The sequence below is a fragment of the Sinocyclocheilus anshuiensis genome, unplaced genomic scaffold (assembly GCF_001515605.1).
Source record: "Sinocyclocheilus anshuiensis isolate Anshui unplaced genomic scaffold, SAMN03320099.WGS_v1.1 scaffold801, whole genome shotgun sequence".
NCBI lineage: Eukaryota > Metazoa > Chordata > Actinopteri > Cypriniformes > Cyprinidae > Sinocyclocheilus > Sinocyclocheilus anshuiensis.
This window is the reverse complement of record NW_015536541.1, coordinates 1,374,214-1,402,109: the sequence shown is the minus strand read 5'-3', so window position 1 is coordinate 1,402,109 and position 27,896 is coordinate 1,374,214. Positions and strand designations below refer to the sequence as shown.

At 37.4% G+C, this 27,896-nt stretch overlaps 2 protein-coding genes across 2 annotated transcripts in view; both read right to left on the bottom strand.

Moving 5' to 3' along the window:
* Nucleotides 1-1,214: 1,214 nt before the first annotated feature.
* On the bottom strand, nt 1,215-3,414 carry LOC107697450 (insulin-like growth factor-binding protein 1). Its single transcript, XM_016498246.1, has 4 exons — nt 2,877-3,414; nt 2,359-2,516; nt 1,689-1,817; nt 1,215-1,438 (listed from the first exon to the last, which is right to left on the bottom strand). The coding sequence occupies exons 1-4, from the start codon at nt 3,250-3,252 to the stop codon at nt 1,313-1,315; spliced, it is 789 nt and encodes a 262-aa protein (XP_016353732.1). The 5' UTR covers nt 3,253-3,414; the 3' UTR covers nt 1,215-1,312.
* Nucleotides 3,415-16,044: 12,630 nt separating this feature from the next.
* The window catches only part of LOC107697434 (adenylate cyclase type 1-like), a 34,732-nt gene continuing 22,880 nt past the window's right edge, over nt 16,045-27,896 (bottom strand). The window contains exons 12-20 of the mRNA XM_016498221.1: nt 25,974-26,063; nt 25,514-25,767; nt 25,055-25,181; nt 23,891-24,007; nt 21,729-21,875; nt 21,491-21,589; nt 19,623-19,737; nt 18,180-18,304; nt 16,045-18,099 (exon numbers count right to left, since the gene is read on the bottom strand). Of these exons, the coding sequence (XP_016353707.1) occupies nt 17,791-18,099; nt 18,180-18,304; nt 19,623-19,737; nt 21,491-21,589; nt 21,729-21,875; nt 23,891-24,007; nt 25,055-25,181; nt 25,514-25,767; nt 25,974-26,063 (1,383 nt within the window). The 3' untranslated portion in view covers nt 16,045-17,790. The remainder of the gene's footprint in view (nt 18,100-18,179; nt 18,305-19,622; nt 19,738-21,490; nt 21,590-21,728; nt 21,876-23,890; nt 24,008-25,054; nt 25,182-25,513; nt 25,768-25,973; nt 26,064-27,896) is intronic.

Here is a 27,896-nt window from a genome sequence, read left to right as displayed (position 1 = left end):
CTCAGGTTAAAGGCACCGTAGAGAGAGTGGAGCCCGGTTCCCCAAAATACAAAGCTAAAGTTAGTCCACCCCATTTGAGATTACCACGATAAGGACACACATATGCACACACAAACATGGTTCTGCCTGCTGGCAGTTTTAAATATAGACTAGACAGAACATAATCAAGCTTGGCAGTAGAAATCAGGAGAAGGAAGTAGAGATTTTTGCACTTTGTGGTTTGTGTTAACTGTTTTCCCATTATGTTCAGGTGTTGTTTTGTCCTGACATTACTAATGGAGTTTGATTCAGTCTTGCTTCATAGTTCACCGCAGCTTCTCGTCTGACCCGAAGGCGAGTTTAAACGGCTGACACTGAGGTGCTTGTAAAGATGATTTATTAAATAGTTGTTGTTGTTTTTTACCCACAGTGACTTACAATTGCAAACTATGAAAAATATATCATACACTTGAGTGACTGCTTCAGAGGGAAGCAACGTCTGAATCTCTTTTCCTCATCCCTTAAAAAAAATAATAAATGGACCACAGTATGTAGACAACACAAATATGATCGACAAATACAGCAAGACTGTAATCTCACTTTGATCATACAGACAAGTAATTTACAAACACTTGATTAAAAAAAAGCTCTTAACTTAAAAGGCAGAGGTAGGAACAGGCAGTTACCCGTTTCAAAAGCTGTGAAGATCAATACTTTTGCATGTAAAAAACACGGAAAAGGATTCCCACTTTTATGCCCATCTAATATCAATAATTATAAACAAAACAAAAAAAATTCATTAGTAAAATATAATAATAAAAACACATACAGTATAAAAATATGGCAATGTACGGGCAGTGACAAAGAGGTTTGGTCATGCAGTGCTTTTTTCCATATCACTCCTTTCCAACAAAGCAAGCCTGAAGGAAATTTAAGACACAGTCATCTACATACAGCAAATATACAGATTTGCACCATACAAAAATATGTATAAGGCATAAAGAATAAATATTCTTATCCAGATATCGAAATGAATACATTCAGTTTAAATAAATAAGTATGGGTACTTCATGTAAAATACATATTAATTTTCTTTACAGAAAAATAGATTTTCTTTTTCTTTTCTTTTTTTTCTTCTTCTTTTTTGGTGAGTTTAGGGAGTTTACAAATCAAAAACAGTGTACCTGAATTAAATACCACCACTAACAATAAATAAATACTACGATATTTAAAAAAATATAATGATAAAAATCAGTGGTATAATATGTATGTGTGTGAGAGAGAGATCAGTTGAGCACTTCAGATCCCCCGTTATTTGTGTGTGAGAGACAGATCAGTGGTTGAGTTCCTCGGGACACTCGGCATCTGCTGGCAGGTCACTTGATCCAAGAATCTTCTTTCCGTTCCAGGATGACACACACCAACACTTCCCCCTCTGACCATCCAGAGACGATTCACACTGCGAGGAGGACGAGACAAAGAGAGTGAGCGTGAGACGGGTTATTTCACTCTCTAGAAACACAAGCTTGCATCCACAGCCTAGTTCTCAGTGGAGTGTGGTTCTAACACTCGGCCATCACACGTATATCATCGTGTTGATGAATATCACACAATAAGCTTTAGATACCAACACACAAACTCTCAATGTGAAATCAAGACGTTAGGTGGTTTCTGTAACACATACTTGCACACAAGGCTCTTCTTCTTACCTGTTTGACTTTGTAGAAACCGTGTTTGTCACAATTTGGAAGGTAGAATCTGTTCATTTTGTCTCCCAGTTTCTGCTGTGATTTAGTGATCTTGTCAAGGGCTGTCTGCAGTTCAATATGACAAGGACCCTAGAAAGATCAAATATGGTTATTTAGAGACATTGTTCAAATAAAACAGCTTTTCAAATATTTCTAAAAACATAGACGTTCATTTAATGGTTATGAATAAGGTTTTAAAATAAAATGGTTTCAGTTGTTTATTATTATTAGTGTTATTATTATTATTACAACTGCTACTACTAATAATAATTAAAACTATTATTATAAATAATTATAATAATTCATAACAATAATACATTATACCAACTTTTTATTTTATTCAATAATTTCAGCATTTTAATTATTATTATTTTATTTTTTACACAACCTCAAGACAAATTATGATGGGGCTAAGCCCATCGAAAATACACTCACGCTTAAATGAACTTGCACTGAAAATGCATTAAAACCACTCATCCCAAATATAGCCTATACGAAAAATTCAAGAATCCTTCTACTTCCCCCTTGTGGCCGCGCATGGTACCGGAGTCTCATTTGATTTCCCTAACTAAACCTTTACGCGTCTCTTTTGGATATAAATATCCATTAAATTGAGGTGCTTTAAGCTCACCTGCTCCACGAGTTTCTTGCGTATTGCGTTGACTTTGGCCTTCATGCTCTCTTTAGCAGTGATGACCCGCGGGTCGAAGGGCTTGCCGTGCCCGGTCACGAAGACCGCTGAGCTGCCCTCATTCACTGCCGTTGGCGCGTTATGAGACTCAGGGTGATCTGAAAGGAAAAACAAGGATCAGACCTTCAAATCTTGAAGATTTGAATCAATTATTTTCCATTTTTACAGGTTTTGTGTGTGTGTGTGTTTGTGTGTGTGTGTGTGTTGTTTTTAAAAATATTTTGGAGAAAAGTTTTTTTTCTCCAAAATATAGGCTACTAATTGACGTTGCCATCAATTTGCATTTTTGCTATACGAACCTCGACAGATTGCGCTCTTTTACATTCACATTTAATAACTAATAAAACAGATATTTAAAATTATTTGCTGATGAAATCTCACCAGTGGTTGAATCAGCAAGAGGACATGAGGACTATTATGATGGACAGCTACAGTGCAGTCTTATTAAACGCTGGTACCTGGCGTGTTGTCGCTTTGGTTCTGGTCAGGTTCGGGGGTCTCAGTGCACACCGCTTGTCCTCGGGTGAGCGCGTGCAGGGGTCGGGCTTCTCCAGGTTTGGGCAAGCAGCGGAGCCCCGAGCCGCAAGACGCAGTGTAGATCCCGCATGAGTCTCCTCTCTTCAACGCGCAGGCGAGGCAGCAGCCGCAGCCCGGCTCTCTAAGCACCTCCTCACAGCCGGCATCAACCGCAGGACACTCGGCCAGCCGCTCCGGGGAGCACGGGGCGCAGCGGATTGGTTCCTGCTCAACCACTGGAGAAGCCCGGAGCCCCGGCGCTGAAAGGAGTGCGCTGAATGCTGCCACCCAGAAGGAGTTCAGAAGCAGTCTGTTCATCCCAAAGCAAGGCTCAGAATAAATAGATAAATAAATAAATATCGATTGAAGTGAAATGAGGAGTTCCTCGCTGTCTTTGCGCTCTCCAAAATGACTAGCTCTCTCCGGGTCGCTTCGCGGTATTTATACGCGCACTGGGTCCCGCTGACACGCTCATGTTTGACGCATTGGTAATATCAGTTATTTCTTAAATGATCCCCCCTCTGCTCCCATTGGCTGGTGGAGATCCAGTCCGAGGTGCTTCCTTGAACACAACGCGTAAAATGCGTCACTGTTTGTGTCGGAACATAATGTGTATAATAGTGAAAACGTGTGCTTAGCCCAAAGTATCATATCGGAAATAACAATAATAAGGTGTATTCTTAATAGATTCAATCCAGCAAACCGGTATTTGCAGACTAAATAGACCTACTAATCACTTTGAAACGGATTTACATGTATTTGTTTTAAAATATAAATATGTATTGAATTTACATTTATTTGTTTTTTTGTTTTTATCAAGTAATTTATTTCTTTATTTTCCTGTTATTTATTTATTTATTATTTCTGCAGGTTTGGTCCTCCATATATATGTGTATATATATGTGTGTGTATGTATATGTATTATATATGTGTGTGTGTATATATATATATATATATATATATATATACACACCTTGCTACGTGTACTGTGTTAGGCTAACCGAGACTTGTCATTTGCACTTATATATTGTTGCTCTTTTGTTAGTTTTGACTGCTTTTATTGTCCTCATTTGTAAGTCGCTTTGGATAAAAGCGTCTGCTAAATGACTAAATAGATCAATTATATTTTTGTCGAAATTCCTTATACATTAATGCAAATGGCTATTAGAAAACGTAACTTATGGACTTACTGAGATAAACAAGCAGTAAAGTAATAATGATGTTTTTGAACTCATCTGAACAGCCTAATGCCGAAACCTCATTCTGGACCATGCGTCACAACAAAAAGTGAAAGTAGGCCTATTTCTAGCTCTTTCCAAAACGAATTTTCCATGCAGTTTTTGATAGATTGAGGAACACTCATTCGGGTTCACTCATTGTGTTTACTGAAGCTGAACAATTGAGTAGCCTAATGCAATTTGTGAATTGTTTTAGGACAGGGCGAACAAAGCTCCTCGTTCATTAACTTCCCTCCTGAAAACTCGTATACAATCAATTAATGATGCCAAATTGTCGCGTCCCGTTCCTTTGGTCTGGCACTCATTTGACGCGTTTATTCGGCGCGCATAATGAGGCATCTCTGTGGCACCGCGTGCACTCGCACTGTGGTACGTGACCTCACTCAGGTCAGGACGGGGCCCGTTTTGGAAAGCGCAAGACTACTGCTATTGTCATTGCCCCTTTCCTTGAGATAATAATAGCCGCGCGGGAAGAAGACATGGCCACCGACACGTCTCCTCCTCTCCTCTCCTCGACGCGCGTCGCGAGGCCTTTTGTTGTGGTTTTGCCACGGAGTTTATGAATGGGCTACAGGAAGTAACACTCAGCTGGGGAAGGGCGCTTGAATAATGTCAACCGCGGGGCTCTCAAATGTCTCTGAGGGGATCACACAATCCACGCAATTGTCTTACGGAGTTGCATCATTTTTTTTTTCTTCTACTTCAGCGCGTGGAGTTTCTCTGCGTGTCACGTGATAGAGTTGGCCGTTTCTGCCGACGGTGATAAAGCGGCACGCGCGTCATACCGGTAACAGAACTCCACTCATCTAACAAAAACCTCAGATATTAATGCCAAGAATTCATTTAGGATTAATAACCTGAAAGTGTAAATGTTGTCAGACTATGTAGGACAGTGGTTCCCAACCCTGATCCTGGAGGCACCCCAACACTGCACATTTTGCATGTCTCCTTTCTCTGACACACCAGTTTCAGGTCTTGGAGTCTCTACTAATGAGCTGATGAGCTAAATCAGGTGTGTTTGATTAAGGAGACATGCAAAACGTGCAGTGTTGGGGTGCCTCCAGGACCAGGGTTGGGAACCACTGATGTAGGATATTACAGTGTCAAAAACATTTTTCTATTTTCTCTAGGCCTACATTAAGCTAGTTACACATAAACATATACATGAATAATAATGTAAATAAATACCTATCTCCTTCAAACAAGTTTTTTTTAATGGATTTTTAATTAAATTTGCAAAACTATTTATATGTTTGATAATACCTCCTCATGGGACATAATGTTCCTTCTTTAGCGTGCAGGAACCATGCAGACGTCCAAGTTTCTTAACTATAATGTCTGTGACGATCATTTCATAGTCTGCTTCTCAACGGTCAGACACTGATTTGGAAGGGCTTTATCACTGAGGACACTGAGAGTTATTTTTGCTTAAGTGAGTCCCAGATACATGTAAAACACATTTGCTTATCCATGATGCAGCAGTATATATTATTTTTGGTACTCAATTATAAGTGATACATTTTAAAATGTAATTTATCCCTGTGATTCAAAGCTGAATTTTCAGCATCATTACTCCAGGCTTCAGTCACATGATCCTTCAGAAATCATTCTAATATGCTGATTTGCCACTCAAGAAACATTTCTTATTACTATAAATATTGAAAACAGTTTTTCCTGCTTAATATTCCTGTGGAAACAAAAACAGAAAGATGATAGACAAGTTAAATGAACAGCATTAGCCTGAAACAGAAATCTCTTGTAACATTTTAAATGCCTTTACTGTCACTTTAGATCAGTTTAATGTATTTAATTATATGTATGTATATATATAAAACAAGAAAAAAATATAAGACCAAGAAAAAAAAATCTTTATATTTTAGATCTTAAAACTACTTTTGTAATGTCAAGGTTAACGAAAATATCTCAAAAAAGCAACATTTGTTGATCAAATTTCAATGCGAGACCATAGGGCTTCCATATGAGTTAAAAATATTTATTTACTTTTTTTTAGTTTTAGTTTATTTGTTATTTTTTAATCCACACATCTCCACAAGTAAACGTCCTGTTTGTTTTTTGTTCGCTGACATCCCTAAATCTTACAGAAAAAGACATTTCCAGCCGCTGGAAAGAGCTGGGGTTATGTTTACAGTGCATGTTACTTAAACAAGAGTGCAGTTGTGCATGTCACTAAATGGCAAGTGGTGTTTCTGCCATAGTATGACAGGTGTTAGTTTTATTGTCTGGCAGAAGACATGTGCATGTTTCCATCCACAGTTGGGCTTCTATGTTTGTGTTTTCAGAATTAGAATCAGAATCAGAATGAGCTTTATTGCCAGGTATGTTTACACATACGAGGAATTTGTTTTCGTGACAGAAGCTTCCACAGTGTAACAGAATGACAGTGACAGAACAAAAAACACAGATAATAAAAAAATGATTGGCCTAAAATGTTCTGTGCTCACAAAATTCAAATTGCATAATTTCAGGGGTCCTGCATCAGCAAAACTTCCATTGAGATGAAAGGGTATTGCTAATGGATAGTTTTTTTTTTCAGGTATTATAGACTTAGTTGTCCAACCAAGGCTCATTGGAAAAACATGCCAGTGGTGATATTTCTGCTAAATATACTCTTGGACCTGTCACGACACTGAGTAGTGCTAAACCGGTGTTTAGTTTTATCCAAAACAGATGAACATGAATCTGGTAACATTTTATTATGTTGTTGTACATATAACGGCAGTTTGGAAATTAAATGTTTGGGGAGTGGTGCTAAAATCTTAATGCTCTATCGTGTTTTTAAACAACGCACCACTTACTCTAAACGCTAAACCTATCGATAATGTTGACAAAAGTAAATGTGAGATAAAAACTCATTTGCTTAAAGGGATAGATCACCCAAACATTAAAATTCTGGCATCATTTGCTCACCATTTTGTTGTTCCAAACCTATGAGTTTTTTTCTTCTGCTGAACACAAAAGAAGATATCTTGAAGAATATAGGTAACCAAACAGTTGCCAGCAGCCATTGACTTACATAGTCTCCCCCCCCCACACACTACTATGGAAGTCAATGGCTACCAGCAACCATTTGTTTACCAGCATTCTTCAAAGTATATTTTGTGTTCAGCAGAAGAAAGAAATTCATACAGGTTTAGAACTTGAGAGTGGGAAAATATGACAGAATTTTCATTTTGAGGTGAACTATCATTTTAAGAAACACACTATTGTGCAAGGAACTGTGAGAAAACAAGTCTTTATTAATAGATACTCTACCCATATAATCATAATTTCTGTGAAAAGGAATAAAAGTTGTTTACTGCAACCAGTGCTCATTTCAACTGGAAACTGCAGTGAATTGTATGTATAGTGTGTAGAGTAAATAGACACTTTTTCCAATGAGCCTATGTTGTGTTTGTATCTTTAGTTGCAGTGCATTACAATGGTATAAATAAAACAAGAAAAAGAAAGAAAGTAAAAGAAAGAACTGAAAACAAGGATAAATGTTGCTGAGTCAGTGTTAAAAATTATGTTTCACGTGACTATGTGTGACATAATAAACTGCATCTCTTTCTATTCTATACATAATATTCCATGTTCACTATACTGGAGAGGTTAAGTAAGGTAATGTGAGTGAAAACATTTTTCTCATTCCAGTTCCATAAAAGCATGATCGTTGAAGGTTCTTTAGGGTCAAGCATGGCTAAGGATGATAAACTAGTGATTAGTGCATCTTAAATCCTTACAGATGTCTGTGCAACACACATGCACACTTATGAAGGATCTATCAGTTTAGTCAGAGACCTCTGAGCTTCATACCATCTGAACTGAAATGTAAGATGAAAGTAGTGTTACAGTACTGTAACAGTAGTGACATACATACACAAGCTCACGTGCACACACACACACACACACACAGTCCATCACACACGCCACCTTTCACCCACACTGCCCTTCAAGAGTTGAATGAAATGTTTGCTGGTTATTAATGCATGACTTTGGAACAGAAAAATCATAGATGATTGTGGGTGTGACCACGCATGTTTGTTGTTTAAAGAAGCAGCCGCTCTGGTGCCAGAACTCCTGTCACAGCATGCATTTCCATCAATTCTCATGCAAGCCTTTATTCCTGAGATGTACACACACATATAGGATGACTCTTACCTCACTGGACATCAAGAATTTTCTTTCTTTCTTGGTGGTTAATACTTCAGGAAATCGTTGTGGTCTGTAAGTCAACGGCAGTTTGACTCCATTATCGGTTCGGATGTAGTGTATTTTTGTGGTTATGTGGGCATAATGCATAGAAGTCAAAGTGTCAAAATGATTTCATGTGTATGTGTGCAAGTGTGTGTGGGAAAACGTTCTCGTATGCGCTCTCATGCGCAGGCCTCCATTGTGTGTGGCTTCCTCTGGCTCGTCTCTCCAGCCAGCATGGAAATGGCCCAACGAGAGGTGTTTATTTGGCCAACGGTAAAGTCCAGGCATGTCTAACACTCATTTATATACATACACTCTCACACACACACACTCTCATTTGTGGGAGTGCGTCTATGTCATCTGAAGCTGGGCAATCCCACATTTCTCGGATTCAACAAATGTGATTTTGTCTTCACTTTTAACAGCAGCGATGGACAGATTTTTGGCAGATGTCATAATGCTAGCTTAACTTTTGACTCCTTTACTGTCTGTTACAGATCACTCATCAAACCTGACAGAATTTAAGTAACCTGCAGTACAATACAATGATGTTGACACGTCAGAGTCGAGCCACTCCTGTGCTCCTGTGGGATGCAAGTTTCACGATGCAGGCCGAACATAATCTGCAGATATACAGTTTGGGGTTGGTAAGAATTATTATTATTATTATTATTATTTTAATTTAAATTATACATAATATAATTTATTCCTGTGATGGCAAAGCTGAATTTTCAGCAGTCATTACTCCAGTCTTCAGTGTCTCATGATCCAGAAACATTTCTTATTATCAGTGTTGAAAACAGTTGTGCTGCTTTTTTGTGGAAACTGTGATACTTTTTTCAGGGTAATTTATAGAATGAAATGTATAATTTTTAGAATGAATATATCATTTATAGAAATTTCAAAACAGCATTTATTTCAAATAAAAATAGTTTGTAAGAGTATAAATGTGTTTGCTGTAACTTCTGAATTTAATGCATCCTTGCTGAATGAAAGTATTTATTTCAGAAAAAAAAATCTTACTAACATTTTCTGCAGGGTTTTTTTTTTTTTTAACATCCGCAGATTTCTGTGGAAAGGATTTAAGTATAGTAAAACATGGCATTACTGATAACAATATGAAAAAGTTGGCAAGCCAGAGCTTCAAACATAGAAAAAAAATGTATCTCAATAACAGTGGCATTTTTAAATTAGCCAAAATATTCATTAATCAAACATGATGCACATAACACTTTTTTTAATAAACATTATTATTATTATTATTTCCAGAAATCTGTTTATGGAAATTTGCAGGTGTAGATTCCATGTCAATCTGCTGATTTTATCCTTTATCTTTCCCACTTTTTACAGTCATTCTCTATTGTTCTATTTGTTAAAAGGCATAAAAAGACAAATTAAAGTATCAACAAACAAATTTTTGAAATAGTGATAAAGAGTCACCAATTATAAAATGCCTCCCTCCTGTTAGCAAGCTCTGACTACAGTATAAAGAATGCCATTTCGTCATATTTACTGCCGTGATCCTCATAAAACATTCTATTTCGATGACAATGACCTCTCATGCCACATAGTTCTCTGAATATTCCTGATTACCTGCATCAGTAAAATCTTACAACTAAAAGTCTTGTAGCTAATACTTAAATGTAATTATTATACTGGTGAGTCATGTTTTTTGTTGGTGGCAGTAAAGTGGATTGATGATCTGCCAAAAGCCCATTACACTGCGACCTGCTGTGCAGAACTCATCGTATTCTGAAATGAATGGTGGAGTCTGTATTGCTGCTATTTTGGTGTCTCTCATGTTGCCAAGTATGAGCTTGTTAATCCATGCAACTGAGTTTCATTGTTTGAGAGTGTGATTGATGATACAGATTGCACATTCTAACAAGGAGACACCGCCGAAAGCCTTCATTGTATTTTTGAGGGCAACCTGGAAAGTGTGGCACGTTTCACAAAGAGTACAAGGCCCTTTTTTTAACAAATGGGCTGTGAAAAGAGGTGCTTCACTTTTAGAATATATGAGCTTTATATATAGAGAGAGAGAGAGAGATTAAAGGAACATTCAATTTTATTATTTTGCAAACATTATGGGAATGTTACTTTTATTATTACTTTTAGTTTTACTTTTCTTTGAACTTTCTGAAACAAGTAGTAACCTTGACGAACATCTAGATAACCTTGAATAAACTTTCTGTTAATATTACTGGACGAATGTTTGTTAATAACTTTGAGAGAACCTTGCTAGAATGTAAGTCAAAGTTCTGAGAAGGTTCTCAGTTACTAACATATGCAACACTTTGTCCAAAACCCTGATTTGTGTTGTTTTTTGTTTTGTTTTTAAAAATAAAATAATATGAATGTAATACAATAAATATTAAATAAAAAATTAAATAAAAACATTTATAATCCAAAAACTATGTTAGAATTAATAATAATAATAATAAATAATAAATAATACATGTTATTTGTAATGCGCCTTTCTTACACTCAAGGCGCTAATGAATTGGTAACAGGGTTGCATAATTTAGTCTAAATTCAGCTTTGGAAGGTTGAAATGCTGTTTTTTGTTATTGATAAACTTTACATTTTCCATACATTTAGGAAAAAAACATTTGTTTGATTATCAGTAACTTTTGTAGCAGAGTTGAAGAGTTTGAACAATACATAAATAACTAAAATATTGTTTACTGCAATTAAATGCATATCAATTCAATAAATTTTAACATTAATTGTTGGTTTCAGTCCAGAAGTCAAGATAGGCCAAAATCCCCATTTTAAATGTTTAAAACTAGCTACTTTTCATGATGGGTTAATATTATGTTAGGTAAATGTTTATCAACTTAACAAATAGCAACATATGAAACTCATGTATTATGCAAAGAACCTGTGTTCAGCATTTCAACAGAGATGAATCTGAACACTAATTACCACAATCAGTACTTGACAGTTTTATTTGTGTGTTTTATGATCTTAAAATAGAGCACGCCATAGCTTGCGTAAAATCATAATATAAAAAACACACTTTCATCAGTGCACACAAACCATCACAAATCCAGTCTTGGGCAACTTTGGGTCCACCGCTAGATCCTCCTCTCAGATATTCTGTCCATACTGAATAGCCTTGTACTGAATGCCTGAAAGCTGTGTGTGTTTTGTCACAATTGTTCAGTTGGCTAACTCGAAGTGGAAATTGATCATTAGCCCCACGCTGATCTGAGGCCATCTTATCCAATCAAGTAGCCGCGTCATTGTGATCTCAACAGCAGATGGGTTTGAAGTGTGCAAGCTGATGATCTATTAGCGCTGCTGTTTATCTTGGTATGTCAGCCATAAAAAAAAGTCATGAGTCATTTCCTCCCCGCAGGTAATAAACACTCCTACGCCTTACTCATCAGCATGTACACAGAGTACGCACACATCTTCATTTAGCAGGAATCGTTTACAGTTTCCAGTAAGAGGGGACCGACGGTTAAAAAGGGGGAAAAGACAAGTTCTGGCAGGGCGTTTGATGGGAGGAAAAATGGGAGTGAGCGAGAGCATCTTCGTACGAAAGTAATTGTGAGCGCTGAATACAATGTGATTGACACTGTGCTGGAGGGCAGAGATTATCATTTGAGAGATGAGGAAAGGAATGGGCTTGGTTAAGAACTGAAAAAGCAAGCCCAGGCCTGATCTGACACTGCTACATAAGCTACAGGACAGACTGGAGATTTTCCATAAGCAAAGCTCCTTGTTAACTCACAATAGGTTCAATAGGCAGGGCTGATTATTCCATTGTGTACAGTGGCACAGGTAATTCAGCAGGGATAGTTCACACACACACTAATGAATTGGTAACAGGGTTGCATAATTTAGTCTAAATTCAGCTTTGGAAGGTTGAAATGCTGTTTTTTGTTATTGATAAACACACACACACAATCACACACACAAATTCTATCATCACTTTCTCACCCTCAAGCGGTTTCAAACCCGTATGACTTACTTTCTTCTATAGAACACTCATGGAGATGTTAGGCAGAATTTATCTGCTCTTTTCCATAGAATGAAAGTGAATGGGGACAGGTGCTGTGAGTAGGGTCGCATGCACCAGTTTTTTGAGTTAGAGAAGACATGACTGAAAGCAAAATAAAAACTTTTATTAATATAATTCTTTTATGGAAGTGTAAAATGAGTTAGTCTAATGCTTAAAGCGATACTTCACCCAAAATGAAAATTCTGTCATCATTTACTCACCCTCAAGGTGTTCCAAACTTGTATGAGTTTCTTTCTTCCGCTGAACACAAAAGAATATATTTTAAAGAATGTTGGCAACCAAACAGTTGTGAGTAACCATTGACTTCTATAGTGTGGAAAAAATACTATGGAAGTCTACGAGCAACTGTTTGGCTACCAACATTCTTCAAAATATCTTCTTTTGTGTTGAGTGGAAGAAAGAAACTCATACAGGTTTGGAACAAGTGGAGGGTGAGTATATGACAGAATTTTCATTTTTGGGTGAACTTTAAGCTGTGCAAGTGAACTTACATTCAAATCCTGCCTCATTTATGAAAATGTTCAGATTTATAAAAATGGTCTTTGATGCAGAAAAGTGCTTAGTGCCTCGTCAGGTTCTAAGCAGGCGTACGCACGTTTCCTTGTGGCAGAGAGTCAGAGTACTGCAGGAATTTGGAAATCTAAGCAAATCTCGTTGGAGGCGGAGATCTGAAACCATTTAGCTGTGCACAATTTCAAGATCATTTGTAATTTATAGATTTTACATCTGGAAGAGAGGCATGTTTTTTCTACATATATTAATTTTCCTGAATCACATGTATGCACATTTGAGAAATGATCTTATCCAATGTAGGACGGTTTCTCATTTTATGAATGAGACCCCTGGTATATACACCAGTACCATGTGTAAGATGTACAAGATTTATTTTTTTTTTTTTAAGAAATTACAACTTTTATCCAGCAAGGATGCAATAAATTGATCAAAAGTGACAGTAAAGACATTTATAATGTTACAAATGTTAAAATTTTTCTTTCCTATTCATCAGAGAAGCCTGAAAAAAAAAATGTATTGCAGTTTCCACAGAAATATTAAGCAGCACAACTTTTTTGTTTTTATGTGACACTGAAGACTGGTGTAATGGCTGCTTAAAATTCAGCCATCAAAGGATTCAATTACATTTTAATATGTATTAATATATTAAAGCACCATAAAATATTTTAATAAACAAAAGTTATTTTACATTGTTACAATATTTGTTTTACTGTATTTTTATCAAATAAATGCAGCCTTGCATGGTTAGCATAATAGATTTCTTTCAAAAACATTTAAAAATACGGAGCCCCACACATGACATGCAAGAAAAAATAAATAAATTGTGCGCACGATTTACTAATTCGTTCCCTCGATATACTAAACCGTGCACACGATTACTATTTCGTTCCCTCGATTTGCTAAATCGTGTGTACAATTTACAGGACAAAACAATCCTATTTTAGCAAAAAGAGGGAACGAATTAGTAAATCGTGTGCAAAATGTATAAATGAAGGGAATGAAACAGTAAATCGTGCACACGATTTAGCCTACTATTTTTTTCCTGCATGCCATGTGCGGGGCTCCGTATAAAAACCTTACCAACCCCAAACTTTTGCATTAAGCTAAATTTTAAACTTGACAGCCATGAGCATCATGCAGTTTTATTGTATGAAAAAGAGCATCTTAGACATTTTGTTTGACTGAACAAGTCATACAAATTTAGAGTGACACGAGGGTGGTAGATAATGAATTAATTTTTAATTTACACACAACTGAACAAGTGTTCTGAATCCACATTACACTTTAAGTGACAAACAAACCAAAAATGTATGTCTTGCTGGAAATCTTTCAACTGTAACTTTCTGTGAAATTTCATTCACGTTTATTCAAATATAGCATGTCAAGACTGCATTAGGTTTGGTGCGACTTCTTTTGTATTCCACAGAAAGTGCAGGGTTAGAACAACAAGAGGTTGAGTAAATAATTACACAAATTTCATTTTAAGGTGAAATTCATTTTTGCAGTCATATGACATCTGTTTAAATTCTTTTTCCTCTGTTGTTGGGTAGGGAAGGATGGTTTATACTACAAGATGCAGGGTAATGTCAAGTTGACACTATGTAAAGTTAAGAGTGAGGTTTGATATAATAACCAGTAACTAAAGTGATGAGCGTGGGTCATGCTGAAAGGTCCATCCATCCTGACACCCTGATGTGATTGTGTAAGTTTCTCTCTCATAAATAACATTTGCAAGTTGTGTCCAGCAGATGTGTCACATCCTGTCTATTTGCTACTTACACATGCCAGCCTGTTAAAACTTCTTTGTTTTCCCGTTCCCTAAAATGCTTAGGAACGGGCACATCCTGTATATGAAAAAACGCAGCTCCTGGTCGGAAAGCCGTGGAAATATGCAGAAAAGAGAAGTGGGACAATAGGCCGGCTCTACGGCAGTTCCTAAAGCCTCAATGTTCTGAAGCACTGCTGTTTATTTCACACATTAATCTAATGCAAATACCCAGGCAGGAAAACATGGACTTTTGTGGGATAGGAAACTGGTTTTCCGTCAGTCTCAATAAAATAAAATGAACCGTTAAATTAAAAAGAAGACATGGACCTTTGTGGGACATGGGACATTTTGTGGTTTTTAATAAAATAAAAGAAAAAAAGAAAAGTAGAGAAGAGAAGAGAAGAAAAGATCTGAATCTTCCTTGTTTGCCCCAGTTGTTTTTCTCCAGTTAAACAATGTCATAACTCCCAGGTCATTGACTCTCACAATCAGTCCATAGATTGACGTCTCCTTATTCAATGTCAAGGCCACGGCCACGACAGCACAACCATTGCAAACAGCACGCAGAAGCCCCACATCATCTCTCATTGTTATTTTATTCCCGAACAGTGCAAACACAAGTATAAAAGATCTCGTAAATATGAAATTTACATTCACATAGAACCATCGCAATAAATACATTGCAACCCCAAAAAGAGCACAAATATTACAAATCATCAATAAAATACTCTTTTCGTTTACTCTACAATATATTTAATACGTACAATAATTTTGACCCGTATCAAATATGAAAATATCTAATCGACATGAAAATCTATTCTATGATTTTACTGTGCACACTTTATGCATTATTAAAGTTAATATATCATTAATGTTCATAACAGCAGTAAGTTAGGCCACTGTAGTCAAAATAGATCATATTAAGCCATATCAAATAGAACCATTTAGCTGTTTGGCTACATTTGTTGGATCATAGAATCTGAAATATTCAGTGATACAATAAGCATTTTGGCATTTGGCATTCATAATCATTAAATAAAAAACAAAAATCTACATATATGTAACTCGAATGAACAGCTCCTTACTTTACGTTAATAAATATGTGAAATTCCATATATGGTAAATGAAGCCTAATGCGGCGAAAAATATAATCAGAGAGAGCATTCTGAATACGTAGCTTAACATGAATTAAACGTCAAAAAACAAAAAGGAATAGCCCATTTGCGAGTCGGTATTGAGCCCCACGTGGTTCAATCAGTCCATATGAGAGTAAAGTTCGAAACGGAACCGAATGCACACAAAGTTGCACTATAAAAGCACACAGTTTGATATTATAATAATAATAATAACAGTCACTTCAAGAGCTTGACAAGGCGCCAATGCTACAAAACTCCCAGAAAGCTTTCCCCCACAGCACCACGCATGGACCAGGTAAGCGGATACGCCATCGGATAACAAAAAAATATGTTTCGGTTCATCAAGGCCATTATTCTGGGCTCATGCTGTGCTACTAAAGCATGTCTCGCAACATATCTTCAACACTTTTCACCCTTGGTTTTCTTTTTGCAGTAGGCATGCATTAGAGACACAAATCAGTTATCAAATAGAGCGACGTGACAGAATTACGGCATGCTGAGAGGGACATGCAGAACGGCATGCTTGAAGCCAAACTTCATTGCCTAGGCATCATGGGAAATCTATCAAAGATACAGTAATAGCACATAAAGAAAATCAAAAGATCGTTCTGAAATCTGAAATGAGGCTTGTGAGGCTTTCCAAACCGAGAGCAGGTTTGAGATGTTTGCATGCTCTGAAACAGATGCACTAAAATCCAGATGTTTAACCTAAGATCTAGAGAGCACATGACACATCCAGCACTAAAATATCATGCATGTTCAACCGCGTGGTAAAGATCGTTCCGCAAGCACAGTGAGAGATGCTACTGTTGATAGGAGAATCTGAAAGTGAAGTGCCACTTGGCAAAACCACAGACAAAATATATGTGGAATAAATGTATATTAAGCCATTTGATCACATACTGGAAGCCAATTTGGTTGCTTTTTGTGAATAGTATTATCAGTGACAGCCTCGATTGTGCTGGCTTCTCGATTGTATCGATATTTCATGTCCTTGGCGCTTATTAAACGCAATGGGATCGGTTGTCATGTTATTACTGGAAAGCATTTCCCAGAGGGCAAAGGGCAGCAGCAAGTGCATACAGATGTTTTGTCCAAGCACCAAGTGCATACAAACATCACATACAGGAAAACTGTGCTGATTCAACCCACGCAAAGTTAAACATTTACCCATGTCACAGACTCGACCGACTTTCTGTAAATGATTACAAAACAGGATAGTGTTAGCATTCACTAGTAAATCATTGCAGTCTCTGATTCACTGCGGTTGTTTAGTATTTCTGCCTCTCTCTCTCTCTCTGCAACCGCAGGCGAGTGCCTGAAAACTGAAGAGCTGGGAATAACTTTGCTATCAGGTCTGTAATCCCGTGACGTGTTCTTCATGTAAACAATTTATTCAAAGCAAATCTCAATATGAGGAACCATCTTTTCCTTTGTCTTTGTGGGAAAAACCCAACACGTGTTCTGTCGTCTCAGAAACTGCCCTGACTCAGTCTCGTACAAAATACAGCGCTGTTATAAACGAAATGTTTGGTCCTCACCACTCACGTGTTCAAAATATTCATCGCCGTGGCATCTCTTGACATTTTCAGATGCAAGATAACACATGCACACAGACGCACACTCTCACACACACGCTGGGTATGTGTCTCCTCGGCTGGTGTGAAGCTGCCTTTTGCAGTAGATCGCATGCTCCCGTTTAGGAGACCCTGATATCCTGTTGGTCGGGGAAGACTCATTGAAACACACGCATACGTGCACACGGAAAGACATACATGCTTATTATGTACTTGCGTGAAGGGGGAGAGCCTTTCTCGGTTTGGCACGTTTGAATGTTTCTCTCCTCAGTGCAATGACTGTCTCGTCTCTCCTCGTTTTTCATCTTACTTCCTACCTTGTGCTCGGTTTCCCTCCCTGCCTCTGATTTACTAATGCATCGATTGATCACCATAGAACCAGTCTTCTTGGCGATCACACCTCCATCTCCATGTCGACGGAAACAGAGGGCAGGTACATAATGCTGTTGTTTGGGGTGCTAACGTGCCCTACGATGTGACTTTTCACCCCGTAGCTGCTGACAGCAGGCGCTGATCCCAGTTTGGTCCGGATGCAAGGGCTCGACCCGTGCTCGGGGCTCTTGGGTCGCATGTGCTGCCCACCTTGCACGGTTCGGCCCTCCAGAAAGTAGGTGAGCATTTGACCTTTGCCCTTCACGCTGACCTGGCCACGACACTGAAAGTGATAATAACCAGAGAGTAGGCGGAAGACGTCCTCGGTCACCTGGGATGATGAGGCAAATAATGTCAGATTTGTTTGGAGTAGCATGCTGGTTTATTAAAATGATGGTGTGTTTGTTTTACCTGTATTTTCCCCTGAACGCCAGTGCTGTCCATTCTGCTGGCGACGTTGACTGTGTTTCCCCAGATGTCGTACTGAGGCCTGCGAGCCCCGATTACGCCGGCAACCACTGGACCCACATTGATTCCTGATCAAGGAATCAACAAAAATGATTAAGTAATCAGATTTAACGTCCCTTTATCTGTAATTTTTCCATGCAAAATAGATTCTGTTAAGAAATTTGGGGTTGGTAAGACTTTTTTAATGTACTTCAAGTCTCTTATGCTCACCAAGGCTACATTTATTTGATCAAAAATACAGTAAAAACCGTAATACTGTGAAATATTACATTATTTTTCTTGGACTGGAGGTATCAAAAATCATTTCTACATGCAATATATATATATATATATATATATAAATATATATACACACACACACACAAACTACTAATAAAAAACATTGTGAAATATTATTACAATTTGAAATATCTGTTTTGTAATTTATTCCTGTAATGGTAAAGCTGAATTTCAGCATTTTCTCATGATCCTTCAGAAATCATGCTGATTTGCTGTTTAAGAATCAATTCATATTATTAACAAAGTTGAAAACAGTTTAATATTTTTTAATTATTTTTTGAAAACTGCTTAATATTTCTGTGGAATCCGTCATACTTTTTTAAATAGATGAATAGAAAGTAATAGAAGTAATTATTTGAAATAGAAATCTTCTTGTAAGATTATACATGTCTTTACTCTCACTTTTGATTAATGAAATGCATCCTTGCTAAATTAAAAAATAAATAAATAAAGATTTAATTAAATAAAAACAGACAGTGTGGCAAGAAAAAACTGAAATACTAAATATAAAAATTATTTTTCCTGACCATGTGACCTTGGTGGAGAAAGCTATTACATTTTGTCGTTAGTATATTGTAAAATTCCTTCTCATAACTGCAATTTTATATTTGCAAATGTGACTTGTCAAGCGGCTTAAAAATGTAATTACAGATTGCTCATTTGGGCCAGTTTTACAGAATTGTGCCAGTTCTGTCTGCCCTTCTCATTAAAAATGTTTTTCTGAGCAGCTCCCTGTGCTAAACCTTCAGTTTGCCCCAAAAAAATAAAAATAAAATAAATAATAATAATCTACTCGGCAACTAGAGTCTATGAGTGCTGAAGGGATGGATATTATATTAACAGCAGCATACCACTAATGCTTTAATAGAGTGTTTAAATTCATGACAGAAAGGTTTTGCATTTTGTAAAGAAGTGTGTATGTAGTGTAGCTTGTTCATGCATGTGTGTATAACTGTGTGTATGTAATCTGTTCCTTACAAAGTTACACTCAGGACATCCTACTGGATGCGGGATGTCCGGCACAATGTCCACACTCACTGACGCATTTCCTCCACTTATACAGAAGCACACATACGGCTGACACCTCGCTCTAACAAGGTCACTCACCAACTCGAAGCACAAAGTCATTGTAGGACTGGTAGTTGATCGCATCCAGTACGTTAAACATCTCAATGGCGAAATCAGCCACTGTGCACAGGTGCACAGAAATGGACTTCTTTACCTATTCGGGGAGAACAGAGAGAAAACAGAAAGACTTTATTCATATACTACCACCTCTTGTTGTGAAATGACGATAATAAACAGAGTAATTTTTTGGATGATTTTAGGATCAGAATATGGGAATATTTCAGCCAAAAACACAAAGTTCTGTCATCATTTTACTCACCTGTTTGATGTTTTCGTGAAACACAAAAGAAGATATTCTGAAGAATGTTCACACTGCTCTTATTTGCCAAACAATGTAGCACAGTGACCAGGAGCTGTCAAGCTCCAAAACAGACACAAAAGCACTATAAAAGTAGTTCATTCTACATCCTTCCAAGTTTTCTTAAGTCATTTCATAGCTTTGTGTTCGAAACAGACTGTTATTGTTATTCTCTCAAAATCTTGACCTCCGCTATATGAATATGAGGATGTGCAAATGGGATTTCAGGGTCACTTGCTTTTGGTATATGGAAAAGGGAAGCTGGGACATTCTGAACATCTTCTTTTGTGTTAAATTTAGGAATCCTACAGGTTTAGAGTGAGGGTAAATGAGGGTAAATACATGATTCCACAGAACAAAGAAACGCGCACAGATTCGGAACAACATGAGGGTGAGTAAATGATGACAGAATTTTCATTTTCATGTTAACTATCCCTTTAATTAAGCCGTGGGCTGTGTTTATGTTAGGGTTAGGAGAAAATATCATTAGCTCATTATAAAAATAACTGAAGTCAATGGAAAGTCTCCACTATGACAGAAAAACAAACACACACTTGTGTTTGCATTTGATATTGGTTTTGCTTTGAAAGCAGTGGCAGGTTTGAGTGGTGCCATGACATGATTTTTAAGGCCAAATGCAAATACACCCAAACTGAGATTAGCTTGAAAACACACACACACACACACACACACACACACAAGTTCTCTCTTAATGCTCTCACTTTTCAAGACCTTACAAGCACAATTATACACACACAAACACACACACACACGGTCTTATCTGATTAATTCTTATTGTTTACTTTAAAAATATCTAAACATCCTTAAAATAAATGTACTTGAGAAACAGAATTGTGTAACTTTAGATAAAATAAAATTTGAAGTGTGTGTTTTAACTTTTGTAAACCTCACTAAATCTTGTTAAATTTATTAAATTTAATTCAAACTTTAAACCTAATTCAAGACACACTACCATTCAAAAGGTTTTTTTTTCCAGCAAGGATGCATTAAATTGGTTAAAAGGTACAGTAAAGTAATTTATAATGTTATAAATAAAATAAAATAAAAAATAAATAAATGAAATTTATTTTAATAAATAAAAAAGAACTTTAAGAAGTTCTTTTAATTTCTATTCTGTTTCTTGAGCAGCAAATCAGCAAATTAGAATGATTTTTGAAGGATCTTGTGACACTGAAGACTGGAGTAATGATGCTGAAAATTCAGCTTTGTCATCACAGAAATCACATTTTAAAATATATTAAAATCGAAAACAGTTATTTTAAATTGTAATAATATTTCACAATATTACAGATTTTTTTACTGTATTTTTTATCAAATAAATCCAGCCTCGGTAGACACAAAAGACTTAATAAATAAATAAAAATGACAAATCTTACCGAGCCCAAACTTTAGAAAAGTGCATTCTCTAAAATCGAGCCTTTTTGCTCCTCAAATAATCTTGTTTTAAAGTCATTTAGATCATTTTACTGGAAAATAAGGCAAAAATTCTGATTGAGAAAATGATTAATCTAAATCACATTCAGTGTACCTTGGATTCTGCAGTGGGGACGAGTCCGACCGCAGCCATGTAAGTACTGCCAATCGTTTTGATCTTCTCAATGTCTCTGTAGCATTCCTTATCCATCAGCTACAGACAGAGACAGAGACAGAGAAAGAGAAAGAGACGGTGTGAGAGAGAAATTAATTAAGCCAAGAGTGCGATTAAGGTAACTCAGACACTGAGCCAAAACATACATATCTCGGGCTGGGAGACAATAAATTCTCACCGCATCAAAGTCGGCGATGATCTCGTTTAGCAGCCGGAGGCATTCCACACCCATGTTGTTTCCATCCAGCTCAATGTAGAAGTCATTAAAGTTGGGGATGGAGGCGAACAGGACGCCCACCTGAGAGTAAGACTGATAATACAGGTCCTGAAACAGTGAAAGAGCAGAAAGGAAAGAGCCATGAGACCCTCAGGGGACGATATCACTGATCCAGGCTGAGCTGGAAATATAACAGCGGTTAGAGAAGGTAAGCCTATGGTAATTAGTCACGACACACAACATGCATGAACTGGACAAGTTGACTTTGGTCAAAGCTAAACCTGCTAGCGATATTAAAAGGTAGAGTACACGTCCATCTAAAATCAATGATACAACTGCATCACAGTGGTTTACATAAAATAGGGCTTTTCTTGCTCTTCTGAAATAGAAGGATTTGATTTATTATGTAGACATATTGGCCACGTACGTACACACTGCAAAGTTTTGGGAGTGACAACCGCATTTAAATACAGAAGTGACTCCCTTTAATTATCATTCTATATTATATGTATGGAGTATAGGAGTCACTCCCAAAAGTATGATTTGGACATAACCATAGCAACAATTTGGTGTCTTATGGCTGTAAACAGGTAACATTGCACCAAAAGATTAATATAACTGTGCATTTTTGTTTACCAAACTAATATTAGTGTTTACATGCATGTTTGATTTTAGACGGACTAATTTTTCAATAAAAAAGTAATAATTTGCCTTTTTAAATGACACATAAATGCTTTAGTCTAGCTGAAATCTAGCTGAGGTTAGGCATTTTACACTGCTATTCAAAGGTTTGGGGTCGGTAGGATCTTTGAATGTTTTTGAAAGAAATGTCATTTAATCAAAAATGTGGCAAAATCAATAATATTGTAAAATATTATTACAATCTCAAATAAAATGTAAAACTTCTTTTAAAATTTTTTAATAAAATACAATTTAAAACTGTTTTCCATTTTAATATATTTTAAAATATTATTTATTTCTGTGATGGAAAAGCTGAATTTTCATCAGCCATTTCTCTAGGTTTTTTTTTTTCATTCAGAAATAATTCTAATCAAATGATCATTCTTATTATAATTGTTATAATTCTCATTATTTTCAATGTTAAAAATTGCGCTGTTTGTGCCGCTTATTTTTTCTGGAAACTGTAATACATTTTCAGGATTATTTGATGAAAATAAAGTAAAAAAAAAAATAGAAAAGAAAGAAAGAAAGAAAGAAAGAAAGAAAGAAAGAAAGAAAAATGTAGCAAGCATAAAAATCATAACAAAACGCATAACAGGAGTGTAATCACATATTTGTTGTGTTCACAAGGCTTCACAATGCAGCCCGACAGTAAGATCACAAAGCCAGATGGAGTGGCTGAGGATTTACACTACACACAATCACAATGTTATCTCATTTGCATGATCAAAACACATGCTATCATCAAAGCATCTAAGCTGACCTCTCACCGAATTGGCAGCTGGATCATAACAACATTGCCATAAAGTGGTGACTTTGGGAACTACAACAACTGAGATGTACATTATTAGACAGAATGAATTTAAAACTGACCTGGTTTTTACTTTCTTAATAAATGTATATTGTCGTATTGTGCTTATCTGTGCACATCTTTCTGAAGAAAGTGTGTATTTGTGGTTTTCTGTTTATGAAATGACATAACTACTAAAAATGAAAATTCTGTTATCATTTACTCACCCTCTCCCCTTGTTCCAAACCTGAGTTTCTTTCTTCTATTGAACACAAAAGAAGATATTTTGAAGAATGCTGGTAATCAAGAAGTTGATGGTAGCCAGTGACTTCCATGGCAACCATCAACTTTTTGGTCACCAACATTTTTCAAAATATCTTCTTTTGTGATTCGCAGAAGAAAGTCGTGTGGATTTGGAACGACGTGAGGGTGAGTAAATGATGACAGTATTTTCATTTTTGGCCAATAATATCAAGCCACTTGACTAAATAATTATTGACTCACATCATGATGGATGAATTAAGCCCCACTCCCCACTTCACTTCATCTGAATCTGCTATTTTGCTTAGAAATGTGTCACATTATTGGAAGTTAATTGGTATCTCATGTTGTCTTTAGGGTTATTCTCTGTGATATGTAAATGAAATCTGACCATGTTTCGCGGGTTGGACAGCAGAAAGTGTTGAGCTACATGTGCAGGCAGAAGGTTGAACAGAATCCTTTTATTGTCCAACTTCACTCTCTCCATGTCATCTCTCTCCTCCTCAGCCTGTGGACAAAACACACAAATTGACATGTTAACAATTAACTGCATACTCCTACTACAGTCACTGGAGATTTTAGACTGAGTTTAGTAATAAAAATATTTTGTGTTTACAAAAAAATTATATTCTGATAACAAAACATCCACTAGAGGGCACTGCTGCTGTGGAAATAGCTTGCTATCACAGTGCTGATGATGCTTACTATTTAGTGTTTTCTGTAGAAAATATTCACTATTCTTCAAAAGTTTGGGGACTTTTTATAAAAGAAATTAATATTTTATTCAGCGAGGATTCATTAAGTGACAGTAAAGACATTCATAGTATGTTATAAAAGATTTCTAGTTTTGATAAATGCTTTTCTTTTGAACTTCCTAATAAATTGTGGCACAGTTTCACACAAAAATATTAAGCAGCACAACTGTTTTCAACATTGATAATAATAAGAAATGTTTCTTGAACACCAAATCAGCATATTAGAATGATTTCTGAAGGACCATGTGACACATTATAAAATATAATCAAATAGAAAAAAATTTACATTTAAAATTACTATTATTTCACAGAACTGTTGCTACTGTATTTGTTTAAATAAAAAATTCAGCCTTGGTGAGCAGAAGAGCAGGAAACGACCCCTAACTTTTCAACAGTAGTGTGTGTGTGTGTGTGTGTGTGTGTGTTATTTTGCTGTAATTCTTTTATATTATTATTATAACTATTATTTCCGGTTAAACTCATTTTGGTCAAATTATTCTCACACTTGCCTGTGGGCGATCTGTGGGCATGTGACCTGAATCTGTGGAGTTTTTTTTGCATATTCTGAACTGATTTTTGGGGAACAATTCTGTTAAATGGACTAGGGAATATATTATACAGAGCTGAAATACTTAAGCTCACAAGGAGCAAAAGGATTCACAGAACTGTATGAAATCCATGTCAAGTTTTGCTCACATAGATTCTGTGTTAGCCTGTTCATATGATGCATTCTGAAACCACACACACACACACATAAACAAAAACCCCTAATGTTTGCATATACACACAGGTGCACTCACCTGGGTGGCCCAGAGGTAGTCCAGTCTGAGTTTGAGGTCCAGCTGTCTGCAGTGAAGCACTAGAGCTCCAGAAAACAACAACATTGCCAGAACCGGGTCATAGCCATGTGTGTGAAAGAATCCACCTCTACACACACACACACACACACACACACACATATGACACCCATCAGATAATCAGATAAGAAAGGGATTCAGCCTTTTGATCGTACAAATTTACTTAAACATTTTAAATTAATATTTCAAAAATTTAATTACACATTTGCATGTTCACAGTTTTCTGATGTTGGTTGATGTCATTACATGCAGGTAAACAAAATATTTCATTTTTATTTATGATTACATTATTTTTTACTATCTTTTCATCAACTCACAAACCACAGTTTGGGAAACCTTGAGATAATCAAACAAACATGAACTATAAGCACTCCTATAACTTTTGTGTTTTGCTTGACTCACCCTATGGCCTTCCGATAGCCGCTGGTCTCCATGACGACAGTGTGGAGGATGTTGAGAAGGAGAAGCAGGAGGATCTTGGGTAGTGATGACACACGGAGGTACAGAGCCACAGATAGCGAAGCCATCACACATGATAAAAATATGTACGGAGTGTATTTGCACACCCTGGAGCCCACGCCGGTCCCGTTGACTGTGACAACTGTCACCATGGAGACATTGGAATTCCCCTCCAGTGACCACGGTACACATTCCACCTGTGTAGGTACAGCAACACATTCAAGACAAGAACGTCAGAAAAAAACGAATAAATAAACACATATTTGGAAGTTAAATAAAGGTATTATATATGTACAGTATATATATATATATTAAATATATATTTTTTTATCAGTGTATATTCTATAAGCAACACCCTCAGTCATACAATTGTCACTCTCTTCTACTGTACACACACACTCACCACACACCCCTGGGTCACGGAGTACATCAGCAGCACCAGAAACCCGCACAGAACCGTTCTGATCTGCAGGGTCAGACAGTCAAGAGAGCACTGAGAACACAGACAAAGACAGGAGAGACCAATCAGCAAACCTGAAGAACAAATGCACACAAACAACTAGAGTTTGACATTTCCTGAAAAAAATTACTTCCATGATGCTAGGGTGCTGTGGGTGGTTGCTAGGTGGAGCAACGGTGTTCTGGATGGTCGTTAGGTGGTGCTAGGTTGCTCTGGGTGGTTGTTAAGGTGTTATGTGGCTGTTAGGTTGTACTAGGGTGTCCTGGATGGTTGTTAGGTGGTGCTTGGCTGCTCTGGGTGGTTGTTAAGGTGTTATGTGGCTGTTAGGTTGTACTAGGGTGTCCTGGATGGTTGTTAGGTGGTGCTTGGCTGCTCTGGGTGGTTGTTAAGGTGTTATGTGGCTGTTAGGTTGTACTAGGGTGTCCTGGATGGTTGTTAGGTGGAGCTTGGTTGCTCTGGGTGGTTGTTAAGGTGTTGCTATGTGGCTGCTAGGTGGCACTATGGTCTTCTGGATGGTTGTTAGGTGGTGCTTGGTTGCTCTGGCTGGTTGTTAAGGTGTTGCTATGTGTTAGGTGGTGCTACAGTGTTCTGGGTGGTTTTTAGGTGATGCTATCTTGCTCTAGGTGGTTGTTAAGGTGTTATGTGGCTGTTAGGTGGTGCTAGGGTTTTCTCAATGGTTGTTAGGTGGTGCTTGGCTGCTCTGGGTGGTTGTTGCAGTGTTGCTATGTGTCTGCTAGGTGGTGTTATGGTGTTCTGGATGGTTGTTAGGTGGTGCTGGGTTGCTCTGGGTGATTGTTAGGTGATGGCAGGGTGTTCTGAGTGGTTGCTAGGTGGTGCTAGGGCGTTCTGGGTGGTAGCTAGTTGGTGCCAGAAGGTTATGGATGGTTGCTTGGTGTTGTCATGTGGTTGCTTAGATGTTCTGCTTAGATGTTACTGCAGGTGATGGCAGGCCAATCTAGTAGGTGGTTTCTAAGGTGTTGCTAGTATGGTTTGTAGGAGGTGCTAGGGTGCTCTTGGCGATTGTTAGGTTGATGCTCTGTTTACTGCAAAGTTTCTACAGTGTTGTTCTGGATTGTTGCTAGGTGGTGCTAAGGTGTTCTGGGTGGTTGCTGGAGTGTTGCTATTTTGCTGCTAGGGTGCGCTGAGAAGTTGTTAGGTGATGGCAGGGCTCTCTGGGTGGATACTAGGTGCCACTGTGGTGTTCTGAGTAGTTGCTAGATAGCTGCTTGTTGCTAGGTTATTTGTAGGGTGTTCTGGATGGTTGTTAGGTGGTACTAGGTGGGAGGTTGCTAAGCTATTGTTATGTGGCTGCTGAGTTGTTAGGTGATGGCAGGGCGTTCTGGGTGGTTGCTAGATGGCACTAGGGAGTTATAGGTGGTTACTAGGGTATTTGTAGGGTGTTGAGGATGTTTTTAGGTGGTGCTAGGGTGCTCTGAGTGGTTGCAGGGTGTTGCTAAGGTGTTCTGGATGGTTCTATTCAGAGAAGTTTCAATGTTCTGGATGTTTGCTAGAGTACTCTGGTACCTCTTTTCCACTGGGGCTGGTGCCAGAGCTGGAACCGGTGCTTGGCCGAAGCGTCACGAACAAGCCTAATGGCTCCTTTCAAACTGTGGTCTGTAGTAGAAGCTCTGCTTGGACTTTTTTTTTTTTTGGTCCCCATGAGGAAACAAGCTTATAAATCATACGGAATGATCTTTTTTGAAAATCTAAAAATGCAGAAACTTTTGTATGAGGGGTAGGGTTGGGGTAAGGGGATAGAAAATATAATTTGTACAGTATAAAAATCATTACGTCTATGGAGAGTCCACAAAAAACATGGACACTAGTGTGTGTGCGTGTGTGTGTGTGTGTGTGTGTGTGTGTGTG